This window comes from Centropristis striata, chromosome 15 (assembly GCF_030273125.1).
Source record: "Centropristis striata isolate RG_2023a ecotype Rhode Island chromosome 15, C.striata_1.0, whole genome shotgun sequence".
In the NCBI taxonomy this organism is placed as follows: domain Eukaryota; kingdom Metazoa; phylum Chordata; class Actinopteri; order Perciformes; family Serranidae; genus Centropristis; species Centropristis striata.
The window spans coordinates 12,042,815-12,055,250 of record NC_081531.1 but is presented as its reverse complement, the minus strand read 5'-3'; the positions used below and the strand labels follow the sequence as shown (position 1 = coordinate 12,055,250).

At 36.7% G+C, this 12,436-nt stretch overlaps 2 protein-coding genes across 2 annotated transcripts in view; both read left to right on the top strand.

The window, feature by feature from the left end:
* The first annotated feature begins 3,212 nt into the window (after positions 1-3,212).
* On the top strand, positions 3,213-9,836 carry zcchc10 (zinc finger, CCHC domain containing 10). The gene is made up of 4 exons (XM_059352489.1): positions 3,213-3,316; positions 4,615-4,776; positions 6,265-6,306; positions 9,061-9,836. The coding sequence occupies exons 1-4, from the start codon at positions 3,276-3,278 to the stop codon at positions 9,299-9,301; spliced, it is 486 nt and encodes a 161-aa protein (XP_059208472.1). The 5' UTR covers positions 3,213-3,275; the 3' UTR covers positions 9,302-9,836.
* Positions 9,837-11,792: 1,956 nt separating this feature from the next.
* Positions 11,793-12,436, top strand: part of aff4 (AF4/FMR2 family, member 4) — a 34,317-nt gene continuing 33,673 nt past the window's right edge. The window contains exon 1 of the mRNA XM_059352466.1: positions 11,793-12,171. The gene's annotated coding sequence lies outside the window, so the exon portion shown is untranslated. The remainder of the gene's footprint in view (positions 12,172-12,436) is intronic.

Below are 12,436 nucleotides of genomic sequence, written 5' to 3'. Positions count from 1 at the left end.
ACACTCGAGGTTTACCGGGAAATATCCAGAAATTCCTGGCTTTCGGGGTTTAACGTTGACCCTGAATCAGATTGCATACCGAGAGCCACGAGTTATTGTTATGTCAGTGCCTGGGATTCAACTGTGTGTGTGAAAACCCAAAATAGATTGGGCTGCAGCAGTGTTGAAAGTATGAAGCCATATTGACCAGCCTACCACACAGGGTTTTTTTTTTTTTAAATGAGTGTATTTATTAGTTTTTGTTTGCAAATTACAGCAGATCAAACAGCAAGACATTCTTTTACATGGAACAGAGCAAACTTTTTCTCCCTACCAAATAAGTATAAGAAAAACATGTTGAAATTATAAACACAAGATAAAAATAAAGTAAAAATAGATACAAAAAAAATAATAATAAATGTTATCATATACAGATTTTTTTTTTTTACAGTTTTGTAATATTATCTTACCTACTACTTGAATGTTGTTGCTGTTGTTGTTGTTGTTGTTGTTGTTGCTGCTGCTGGTGCTATTATCCATAGCAGTTTATTTAAGTTTTTTTTTTTTTAAACAATCTACGCTACAAAGCACAAATTCTATCCGACTAAGACAAATGCTAAACAACAAAAATATATGATTAATTTTAAATGATTAATTAATTAATTAATTAATTAATCATATTACTGTTTTAAAGGGAGTTGGACCAGGAATACAACATTTAAGATTACCTCATTAAAACTTAGTGAAATTATGATAGTTTACATCACTGCAATCAGTAATCAACATGTAAAGGATATAGTACCACCTTTTAATGCCTTTTTAAAAAAAATAACAAAATAAGGTATAACTTGTTATGTTGATGGGATTAAAATACTGTTTACTAACCAATGAAATAGAAATAAAAGACAATACATGCAGCTCTGATAAAAAGTAAACATGGGTGGGTGTAATGACAGTTGAATGGTGGGAGGGAGTACTGCGTTGGTGACACAGATAAACAAATGCTCAACCTCAGCAACTGTTTGCACAGTATCTGAAGACATGGTAATAAAAACAAAAAGACAAGTGCAATGCGTATGGTCCTTGTAAATTTAATTATCTGAAAACAGCCTTACCCATTTTTCATATAAATCAATTCAAGCAAACATATAAAGGAGTTTACATCTGTTACATCTATGGGAATGTTATTATTGAAAACATTTTTTATTATTATTATTATGTAGCTTAATTTTATATTATTTGCATTGTAATGATGAATGACAATTCCATCTAACAGGGACAATAAAATGAAGTGTGCCTAATTGAAAATTAGATAGCTATACTGCATTGGGTTGTATTGTAAAAGTGTTTCTGTTCTTTTGATCCTTTAGTCAAGACTTAAGGATCAACTGTGTGTATGTCAGATCTTGTATTTGAAAATATGTTCAGTATTAATGCATTAATGCAGTGAAAGTATTGTCACCTGCAGATACAAAAAAACAAACCAAAAAACCCCAATAATAATTATTATAATCAACAAATAAAGATCGGACTCTATTACGAAGTGGGCAATTCTACACAATAAAAACTTTTACTTTTGGAACTTTAAAGTTTAAGTTTACTTTAATGCTAATACTTATACTTAAGTTCTTTCACTGGAATATCTGAGTACTTATTCGCTGCTATTATCAGTTACATAGATGCAGTAGACCAGGGGTCTCAGACTCACATTACCTGGGGCCACTGGAGGCAGTATCAAAATGTCCAAAAAAAGACACAAAATTACTAAAAAAAAAGACAAGAAATGACAGAAAAAACTAAATTACCTAAAAAAAAAGACACAAAATTACAAAAAAAAAAGACACAAAATAACAAAAAAGACACAAAATTACAAAAAGGACACAAAATTACAAAAAAAAAGACACAAAATTAAATTACATTTCCACTTCAGCTGCTGCCTTTCTTTTTGTTAATGTCGTCATAGAAACAAGTGAAACTAGGACTGCACGCAGTACTGAACGGGCCCTCGCAGTCCACGCGTGTCGGGGCATGCTGCCGTCCGGGTTTGTGCGTTACAGGGGCCAGCCTATACCACCCCTATGAATTTCATTGCCTTAAGTCTATGGTCTGAGCACATTGCCAAATATTAAATTAGACTGCCGCCAGAGCGCCACCTAGGGGCCGATCAATAAAACCTTCAAGGGTTATCCTCAGGAGGGTATTGACAATAAGTATACCAAGTTTGGTGTTAATCCGTCCAACCGATTTGGAGATATAAAATACTTCATTTTAAAGAGCGCCACCTAGTGGTCATCGCGCAAAATTTTGTGGAGATATGTGGAGTGGATGCGGAGATATGCAACACTTTGTGTTTTGTGTTTAAAATAGCGCCACCTGCAGGAAGTTGTTATTTAATAATTTGAGTATTCTTTGGGTTATCCAAATTGTTTTAATAACTTTTTTGTTATGAGGGTCCATAGATGCTGTGTGCAAAGTTTGGAGCAAAACGATGAAATTGCCTAGGAGGAGTTCAAAAAAGTATGTTATGGAAAAAAAACTCTATGCAAAAAAGGGTGTGTATATCACGAGATTCAGCACAACTCAGTGAACGCGTGAATATAAGGTTTTTGAATATGCGATAAAGTATGTGGGAGTTATTAGCCAAAACGCACTTTCCTTTATTATAGTGCCACCTAGTGGTGGAAATTCAGGATGACAATTGATTATAAAAATTTTCGCCAGGTGTGACTTATATTTAAACTTTCATGAGTTTTGGGGTATGTTCAGGCAGTGAAAAATGTGATCATTTGGGAAGAAGAAAAAAAAATCATTCGAAATACAATAGGGACCTTGCAGGTTGTTGCTTGCTCGGGCCCTAAAAAAATAATTCAAAATACAATAGGGACCTTGCAGGTTGTTGCTTGCTCGGGCCCTAAAAAAATAATTCAAAATACAATAGGGACCTTGCAGGTTGTTGCCTGCTCGGGCCCTAACAAAAAGAATAATCATTCGAAATACAATAGGGACCTCGCGGGTCGTTGCCTGCTCGGGCCCTAACAAAGCTCAAGCTTGCGCAATAAAGGGACCTTCCACACACAACACGCTAAAGTGCCATTCATATAAAACTCACATTAAACTTTCATATCAAGGTGAGGGCCACAAAATATCGTCACGAGGGCCGCAATTGGCCCGCGGGCCGCGAGATTGAGACCCATGCAGTAGACCATTGTTGCCAAAGGGGAGCACTGTGCGCATTAAGGATGCCGGAAATAAGAGCTGGTTAAGACACCAATGAAGTAGAAAAAGTAAACTGCAACATGGCGACTCCCATGCATAGAATAATAGCAAGGAGGCAAGCGTAAGTATTATTCACATTACTAGATGAAAATGCACCGTAGTCGTCGTCTTGTAAGTATAGTGGTGCGTTAAAGACAAATAACATTGAGCTGGTCGAGCTTCGTGTTATATATAGGAGGTGAATTACAAACCCTGCAGGGCTTAATGGAGCACCAACGCGCCGCTCTCTTTCTCTACAATATACACAATTATCATGAAATTGTCGGTCCATATTCTCTCTTAAACATTTATTTACTCTTTAATATCGCGACTGATATGTTTTAATAGACAAATAATAAGCGAGAGTTCTGTTTTTTCAAGATTATTGTGTAAGATATTTAAAATAACATCAACTAACCGTCAGCTTTTCCAGTGCAAGTTACTTATTGTCAACGGAAATACTCGTTTTTAATCAATCTTTCGAAAAACTTTACGATTATCATGTTTCCGTATTGACAGATATCCTGTTATTACATCACTTAGGGTATGATAAATCACATGTGTGATGTTAATAGCATTCCCATGTAGATTTTGATGTGCTGGTTGATGATAATTTTATGGGTTTTCCACATTATGTTACTTAACCTTAAGTATTTGCAGATACTAATCCAATACGGTCTTTTCCCCTTAAACAAGGAAGCTGTTAAAAAATTCCGATTTTTAGACTACAAGAGAAAAGGTTTTAAACTCTCTTAACTCAAGGATTTATTAGAACAGCAGGGATTGCTTATCTCTTATTAATATAACATTTATTAAATCAGGTTATCTGATTGATATCAAGATCTCATTTGCAATTGAGGCATGATAGAATAGCAGAATAAATAGGAACACACAGCTCAGCCAGTCACATACATCCATCCATACATACATACATACATACATATCCAAACAAAACACTTTTATTCCATCCTTCCCAGCTGATGGGGAAAAAGATGGGACAGGTCAGTGAAATGTGTGATGATTTTTACCATGATGTTTTCAGAAATGTAACCATTACTGTAATGTTTCACAAACTTTACAGAGTAGTTTTAGTTCCCAAATCTTAACAGACAGTACACATATGGATGGTTTAGGGCTTATTTAGGAGGAATTAGGATATGTGAAAATGCACACTGTAGAATGTTTAATTTAAAACACTAGCAGGCATCTGAAACTTGATAGGATTTAATCTTCCAATAGTTTCACCAGCTACAAAGCTGTTCTCTGCAAAGAAGAAGCTCTTGAAACTGACAATAAGGATATGTAGCTGCTGCTACAGTAATGATTTCTGTACAGTTGTAGTGTCTGTTTTGTCACATTTCTCTGTTTTATTTCATACAGGGAGGCAAACAAACAATCTGTTCGCTGTCAGAAGTGTTTGGAGATGGGACACTGGACCTACGAATGCACAGGGAAGCGGAAATATGTGCACAGACCGTCAAGAACAGTTGAGATGAAAAAGAAACTCAAAGAAAATGAAAACAAACCACTCAGCATCACTGGGTAAGACTTCTCTCTCAGTGCAGCAGTAGTGACCGAAAGGAAGGTCTTTTTCTTTTCTTTTCTAAAACACCTGAGTGATTGTCAAAGTGCTACTTGTTCATTTTTAGGTTTTTTTCGTGTCCACCTTTGGAAGCCTCTGAATACACAGAGAACCTGGTGTTCACACCTTTTGGCTTTACTGTTATCTGAGCTGCTGAAAGGTCTGGAATGGGGTCGGCGACCAGATTGAAATGATTTTCATGGTCATCTTAGTCAGTAAGGGAATGTGACTCATCAGAAGAACAGCGAGGGTGTCAAACTAAGCAGAAACACGGTGTTGTAAGACAATGTGTACTAGGGCTGGGCGATATGGACCAAAAATCATATCCCGATATATTTAGGCTGGATATCGATATATGATATATTTCCCGATATTTTTATAGTGAGAGCAAATGTTCAGTCAAAGCCAAATATGACATGTCACAAGTAGTTTTATTGAAACCATTTATTTAAGTGAACATAAGTACTGTATAACAACAGGAGTACCTTTTTAAAAAAAAAAAAAAAAATCAAAGCACCAAAAAGTGCACATTTAATAAAAAAATATCTTAAATAAAAATAGTCTATGAAATAAAATATATAAATATATTTATATGAGAAAAGAATAACGAACATTACAAATGAACTAAATATGACAAACCCTAGTAAGGGCAGCATTTATATATAAAAGAAAAAAAATTGAACTATATTGATATAGGCGATATGGTCAAAATCCATATCACATTTAAAAATATATTGATAGAGCTTGAGTAGCTCATGGGGTAGAGGTGATGGTGTAAGAGTAAAAATACATATCGATATATCGCCTGGCCCTAGTGTGTACCAGAGAGCAGGAACAACATTGAGCAGTTTCTGACCGGCCTTTAATAATTTCATATAAACAGGGCCGTTGCTGTAGAAAAAGAGGTTAGTGATGGTGAATGAAGCCTTATGAAGCACTGGAGCTTCTTTTCTGTATACTTTCCGGAAAAGGTTTGAAGCTTGACAGCTCCAGACACAGTGATACCTTTTGGATTGAAGAGCACGGATAACAGTCCAATAAAGTCTAGTAACAAAGTAAAAAATTGTGAATGTTGGAAAAAAAAAACCATAGGACTGGATAAGATAAAGTGCGAACAAATTAACAATTTTTTGTGCAAACTAAGCATGATTTTTGCATTGGGGTCAGATGAGACTTTTTAAAAAAATATTAAATCTTTCAGAAAAAGCTGTGCATTTAATTTAGCTGGTGTTCTGCAATATGCAACAGCAAAATAATGAATTGATGTATCGTCCAAGAAATCTACTTAGAAAATATTTTTGCCTACACCAAACAATGATGTACCGTATTGGTGTCGTTGAGTTGATGTTCCTACTTTATTACTTGTGAGTGGCCCAATGCAGGCCAAACTTATGACAGATAATTTGACTAATAAATGACAAAAACTGCTGCTTTTCTTCTCTTTACAGACCAGGAACTGAAGGCTCCGTTGAGAAAAAAGTGAAAAAGAAGTAAGTGAGGTGTATATTAAACCATATTGTGACAGTGTTGGATCTTTTGGCTCTAAACAATATAGATTTTGGTGAAAAAACTGAGCAGATACACTGTCCCTCTCTGCAGAAGTGTAAATATTGTTGATAAACTGTAATACAACAGCTCCCTCTAGTGGAGAATGTTAATGACTGTTATTCGTGCCAATTTGTTAAAACTGCAGTTACCTAATAGGCCAACAGCAAAACAATTCTAATATTGAATCTGTTACAGTGGTGATGCTTTCTAGTCTAGTACTTTGAGTGCCTGCTTCTAAAAGTCAGTGTGTTTGTGCATGTGGCAAAAAAGTCATGTGTGCCGATCCTAATTGATCTTATAATGTTAAAAATTTCACAGCAGACATTTTGACTTGTCAGAATGTGAGAAGCACACGTGTCACTAATAACATTAACATCAGCAGTTAAATGGAATACAGCCATCATAATTTAGTTTTTTACATTTCTGCCTTTTCTACTACATGTCAAAATGTCTGATGGAAAAAAGCGTGTAAGTTCAAGCACGTCACTCTCCACTCCTCTTGATAGCCTTGCAAGCATCTGAGCGCTCTTATTTCTTTATCACCCCCAAATGAATCAATTTTGTGGAGCCTTTTCAGTGCAGACATTTTGACTTGTCGTAGCGGTGAAAGCACAGGTGGAACTAATAACCTTAATGAGGGCTTGGTTCCAGCAGTTATTGCAGGGCCATGCAGCAATTAATACTGTTATTAGCTACACCTGTGTTTGCCCAGTCTAAATTTCTGCTGTGACAAAGGGCCTTTTCAGCTTTAGTTTCACAACACGTTTATTCTACAGCAGAGCCAGACCGATATGGGGTATTTGAGACTGATGCCGATACTGATTTTAGAGAGGTAAATTAATCTATAACCAATTTCATTGCCGATATCTTTTTTTTTTGGAGCTGGAATGAAAAGAGACCTTTTTTTGTGGATTGTGCCCTGATTTTTCACCACTCTGCAAAGGGACCCAGAGCACTACTTTCTCAAACATAAACCTTTATTAAATAACTAGTGCAGAGCCCGTAGGAAGTATGTATTCGTACATTACATGCCACACCACAACATCTGCAACTCCATAAAAGTTTTTCATAAGGTACGCACATCGTCCAGTACATACACATTGAACATTGATATTCACTGGAAACTATTTGAATATTATTTGAAAATCAAACCTTGTAGCGTACTTTAAAACTCCAAAAGATAGGTAGGCTGAATAGACTTGCAGATGAGATGAGTTAGAGTGGAAATCCAGAGTGAATTGTGTTACTGACCAGGTGTAGGCCTATCACACAATGGGGCGGAGCTCCCCAATCGGAGCCTGTCCCATCCAATTGGAAACGGTGCAATGCCGCAACACATCCTACGTAAATAATATTTGAAAAATGGATTCAAAAATCTTCAAAAATCGTGGATGCACACCTTCGTGCCATGCGCAAGCCACATACAAAATCTTAGGTCAGTCTGACTAACGGTCAGCAAGATATGCCCTAGACACACACACACACACACACACACACACACACACACACACACACACACACAACCACAGACGCTTCTTGCTTTATAGATAGATATTTAACATTGGTATACAAACAATGGACTACATTGTCAGCCAACTCTATGAATGATAACTGGTAAAATAAAGAATAAATAGGAATTAGAATAAATGGCTTAATAAACGTAGATTTCTGTTATTAAAAACAAGAATTAAAAAAAGAATGGCTAACACCATTTCTAAATCACTCCAAGCAACATTTTCAGCAATACATTGTGTAAAAAAAGTTTCCATACCGATATGCCTTTGATAGGCCAATGTCAACCAATATATATCTGAATCGAGCCAGATATATCAACCCATGGTGATCAAATCAGTGGTATAGAGTTTATATTTTTGCACATAAACTATTAATTAAAAATCAAGTATTTTTGTGAATCCGTACAGTATCACAAAACATTAATATGGCAATACCCAAGTGTCTTTAGATTTTATTTCACCCATGGACAAGATAAAACTTTGCTGTGTGAAATGACTGTGCTGTGTTGGAATAGAAAGCATAAAGAATGCAAATATAAAAAGTGACTACTGGCTATCAACTGCAAAAATGTCACAATAATGTAACCAATCAGGTATTACCGGGTGTGATTTGGCAGCGTGGACTTCACCACGTCTACAGATATTTTGCCACCAGGCGTGAACTCTGGTGTTGCATCATGTGCACTTGCTTTATTTTGTTTTGAAGTGGCAGGCCAAGCTTGTCAGCTGGTGGTAGAGCTAGAGGAACTCATTTAAGAGTTATCACAGACTTGTGACTGTGGAGAGAAGTGCGAGACGTCACATCAATCTCTTTAGCACTGAAGGTGTTGCTCCCCCCTCATAAAAGACAAAAAGACACTGATGGAGTCCTGATGGGTGGGACTAATCTCGTTGCTTTTTCTTCGGTGTGACCACACTGCTCTATACAACATTCAGTGAGGAAAAAAAAAGATTACATATGCAGGTAATGCTCTTCTCAGTTTAAATAAAACAACCAAACAAATTTTTACTTCTAACATCTTGTGTTTATGCCAGTTTTTCAGAAAAACAGTCAACCATGTAAAAAGTTTTTTTTCTCCTTCTCCTTTGCGACGTGACACCACAACAGCCCGACTGTATGAGGCCTTAATGACAAAACATGCTGTTCATGTTTTTCCATTGTGCTCTGCCACTTGCTCTCAGGGCTAAAGATGGCAGCGACAGCAGCAGTGATTCAGGCGGCTCCTCAAGTGACTCATCATCAGACAGCAGCGACTCCTCCAGCTCCTCTTCGGATGACAGCGACAGCAGCAGTGACAGCGACGATGACAGCTCTTCTTCATCTTCCTCTTCCTCCTCCTCCTCGTCCTCAGACAGCTCAGACTCGGGAAGTAGCAGTGATTCAGATCAAGGACCTCCAAGGAAGAAAAAAAAGAAGAAATAAATATTTAGGAGTCAGTGGGTTTCCGTGTTGTTGTTTGTTTCCCCACGTCAACTTTGGCTCTCCACTATATTTTCTCCTCTAATCCATCATAGTTGCTTGGATCTGAATGAACAGGACACCTTCAGGGCTAGAATACCGCCCAAACAGCTTTAGCAAAAATGCAAATTATAGAGGAAAGATTATTTCGAGTTTGCCATTGTGTAATTTTTCCTTTCAAAACACATTACTTCTATCAATGTGATATTTTCTCAAGTTTGTAGGACTACTAACAATATGAATTTTTCGAAACTGTCCTTTATTCATGTTGAATTTGTGATTTTGTACTAAAGTATATTTTTAGTCAAAGTTAATCTGTACAGCTCACAACCTCAGTAAAGCAACGCCATATCTAGAATCAAAAACACATTGATAATGAGACCTTTAAAGAATAACAAAAGTTTGTTCAATTTTTAATTCGTTTGAATGGATAAGGTCTTGTTATTATGAAATTGTAGTTGCTTATTCCACTGTAAAATAAACTTGTTTTTCTTTTTAAGGCTCTTGCCTATTTTCTCTTGTTAAGAGTTTTATTTTGCTGAAGAGAAGCCTCATGACTTTACATATATGCATTTGACAATAAAATAGTAATGCAATTGTTTACAAAAAGTGTATTTTTTATAGCCGCATCTAACTGTGCCTGGCAGTGTTTGCTTAGTGTTTGCTAGGTCAATATAAAAAGTGTTTTGCAATTATGAGTTTAATATGTGGCCTCTTGAACTACCAGACCTTGAATAATGATGATAATGAATTTGGGTAATTGGGTAACTTGAGCAAAGTGTACTTTTTTTTGTAATGCAGTGTTAAAAAAGCAGAAATATGGGTTTTGAAAAAAAAGCTATTAAAACTAATAGGCTACAACAGACTGATCTACTCAATTCAAAAGTATACGTTTTTGCAACGTTACTGTTAATGGATGAGTTGGAAAATGCATTATCATGTGGGTAATTCATTTACAGCACTTTTATTGGGTAAAAGCAGGTGTGTGATAACTGAAATTAGTTGGCCAGCTGTGTATTTAAAGTTAAACTGGGAACAATGGAGCGCTCTCTATGATTTCCGTCCTGACCGTCAACTCGAGCAACCTGTGCGTCACACAAATGTTGCATTCAAAACATGCGGGAATTAGTCATACCGCAAATGACCGGTGCTGTCGCTGTGAACCCGCACAGCCTACAAATTTAAATAGTTCACTACATTTGAATCAAATTCCTTAGCAGCGATTTGGGAATCTGGAAAGATAGAAAAATAGTCTGCTGGACCACCCCCTCGGCGCCTCCATGCAAGAAAAGAAAACTGGTCTCATGGAAGATAAAACATGATAAAATGCCCTCTAAGTTGCTCTTCCGACGAATAAACCGTGATGAAATGAAACACCCTGCAGTTCCCTCTTGGGTGGCCTGAAATTTGAGAAAAAATGATGCAGTGACATATATGCTGCCCTACATGCTAGAAAAAGTTCTGCGGGCTGCTGCTCCACTGAACACAGCTGGTGCCCTCTTTTTTGCCCCTGCCCCTCTGAAAGGCTGAATTTGCCACTTGTTTTGCTGTATAAAATGTGTTTTTTTTTTCAAGTTTTATATACCACATTAGGTACAGTTTATAAATCATTAGTCATTTTTTGTCTTTTTTTTTGTGCCTAAATCATCTCCTCATGACGCCGGCCACCTATGGTAAAATCGCCCACATCCTCAGTTGATCAGATCATGTGATTTTACCCCTTTAAGATCATCACTTCTTTGACAATTTGCCACATTCATAGGCATCAGATAAGAACCCAGCAAAGAAGAGCTAGAGGGAGATTGTTTAGTTATCACTTTAGTTTATCAGTGTCTTATTGTTGACACTAATATTGGTAACTTTACTCTAAGGTGTCTACATAAGAGTGACATGAGCATGTCATAAACATGACATGGGCTGTGTCATGAACATTAATGACACTTTGAAGTAACATTAATGCTCATGATACTTGTCATGTCATGTTTCTGACAGGCTTGTGTGACTCTTATGTAGACACCTTCAAAATAAAGTGTTACCATGTCTTCAAAAAATTGCCTTAGTCTTTTTTTTTTCTCTTAAGTTACATAATTTACACACAGTGTTATTACTATACCAATAGCCATTCTTTGTTATATCCTTTTTGAGTGAAATGATCAATAAATGTCATATGTTACACTTTGGTGAAGTTTTTTGTGTTTCCTGCAAAACTTGATCAAATGAGATAGGCGATTGTTTTAACAGGGTGACGATACATGCTAGAAAAAGTTCTGCGGGCTGCTGCTCCACTGAACACAGCTGGTGCCCTCTTTTTTGCCCCTATCCCTCTGACAGGCTGAATTTGCCACTGGTTTGCTGTATAAAATGCGTTTGGTTTTTTTTTCAAATTGCATATACCACATTAGCTACAGTTAATAAATCACTAACTGCACAAGACATTTAAAATAAATTACTTAATTTTCTTGTTTACTAAGTTAGTTGGTTGGTTTGAAATATATCCGACAGCACGTAAAGGCATCACCGCTTGCTGCCATCCATGCATCCAGTCCTGTCTGTGGTACCTGCTGGCTACTTAACTTAGCTAGCAGCCTTACCTATCACTCACTTCTCTTCAGGAATAACACAATGAACGACAGGCAAAATGAATTTACTTTGTTTTCCACTCGATGCGCAGTTGCATTTTAAGGAAAAGATGGATCCCATCCATTCGGTTTTAGTATTTTAGCTGTTATAGCGTTTTGCTGAGTCCATTTTGCGTGTAAGTGGAAGTGGAAAAGACAAAGAGAAAAGAGCTTTCCAATAGCTAGAATGGTTTGGGCCTAAAAAGAAGACAAGAGGTAAGAATGGTGAATACCACAAAATACATTATTTGATGATTCACTGTACTTGGTGGTTATGTGACATTTTGAGTGAATGTTAATTTAAATTTCCGCAGAAATTTTCATTCGTTTCATAGCTAGCTAGCTAGCCGCTAGCCTAGCCCCTAAACGCTACTAGTAGGTTTGACTAGCTAACATTTTGCTAAAGCAAAGATGCAGGTAGTCCTGTAGGTAGCATGTTAGCTTCTTGCTAAACGGGCAGACATTGTAGCTACTTTTGAGT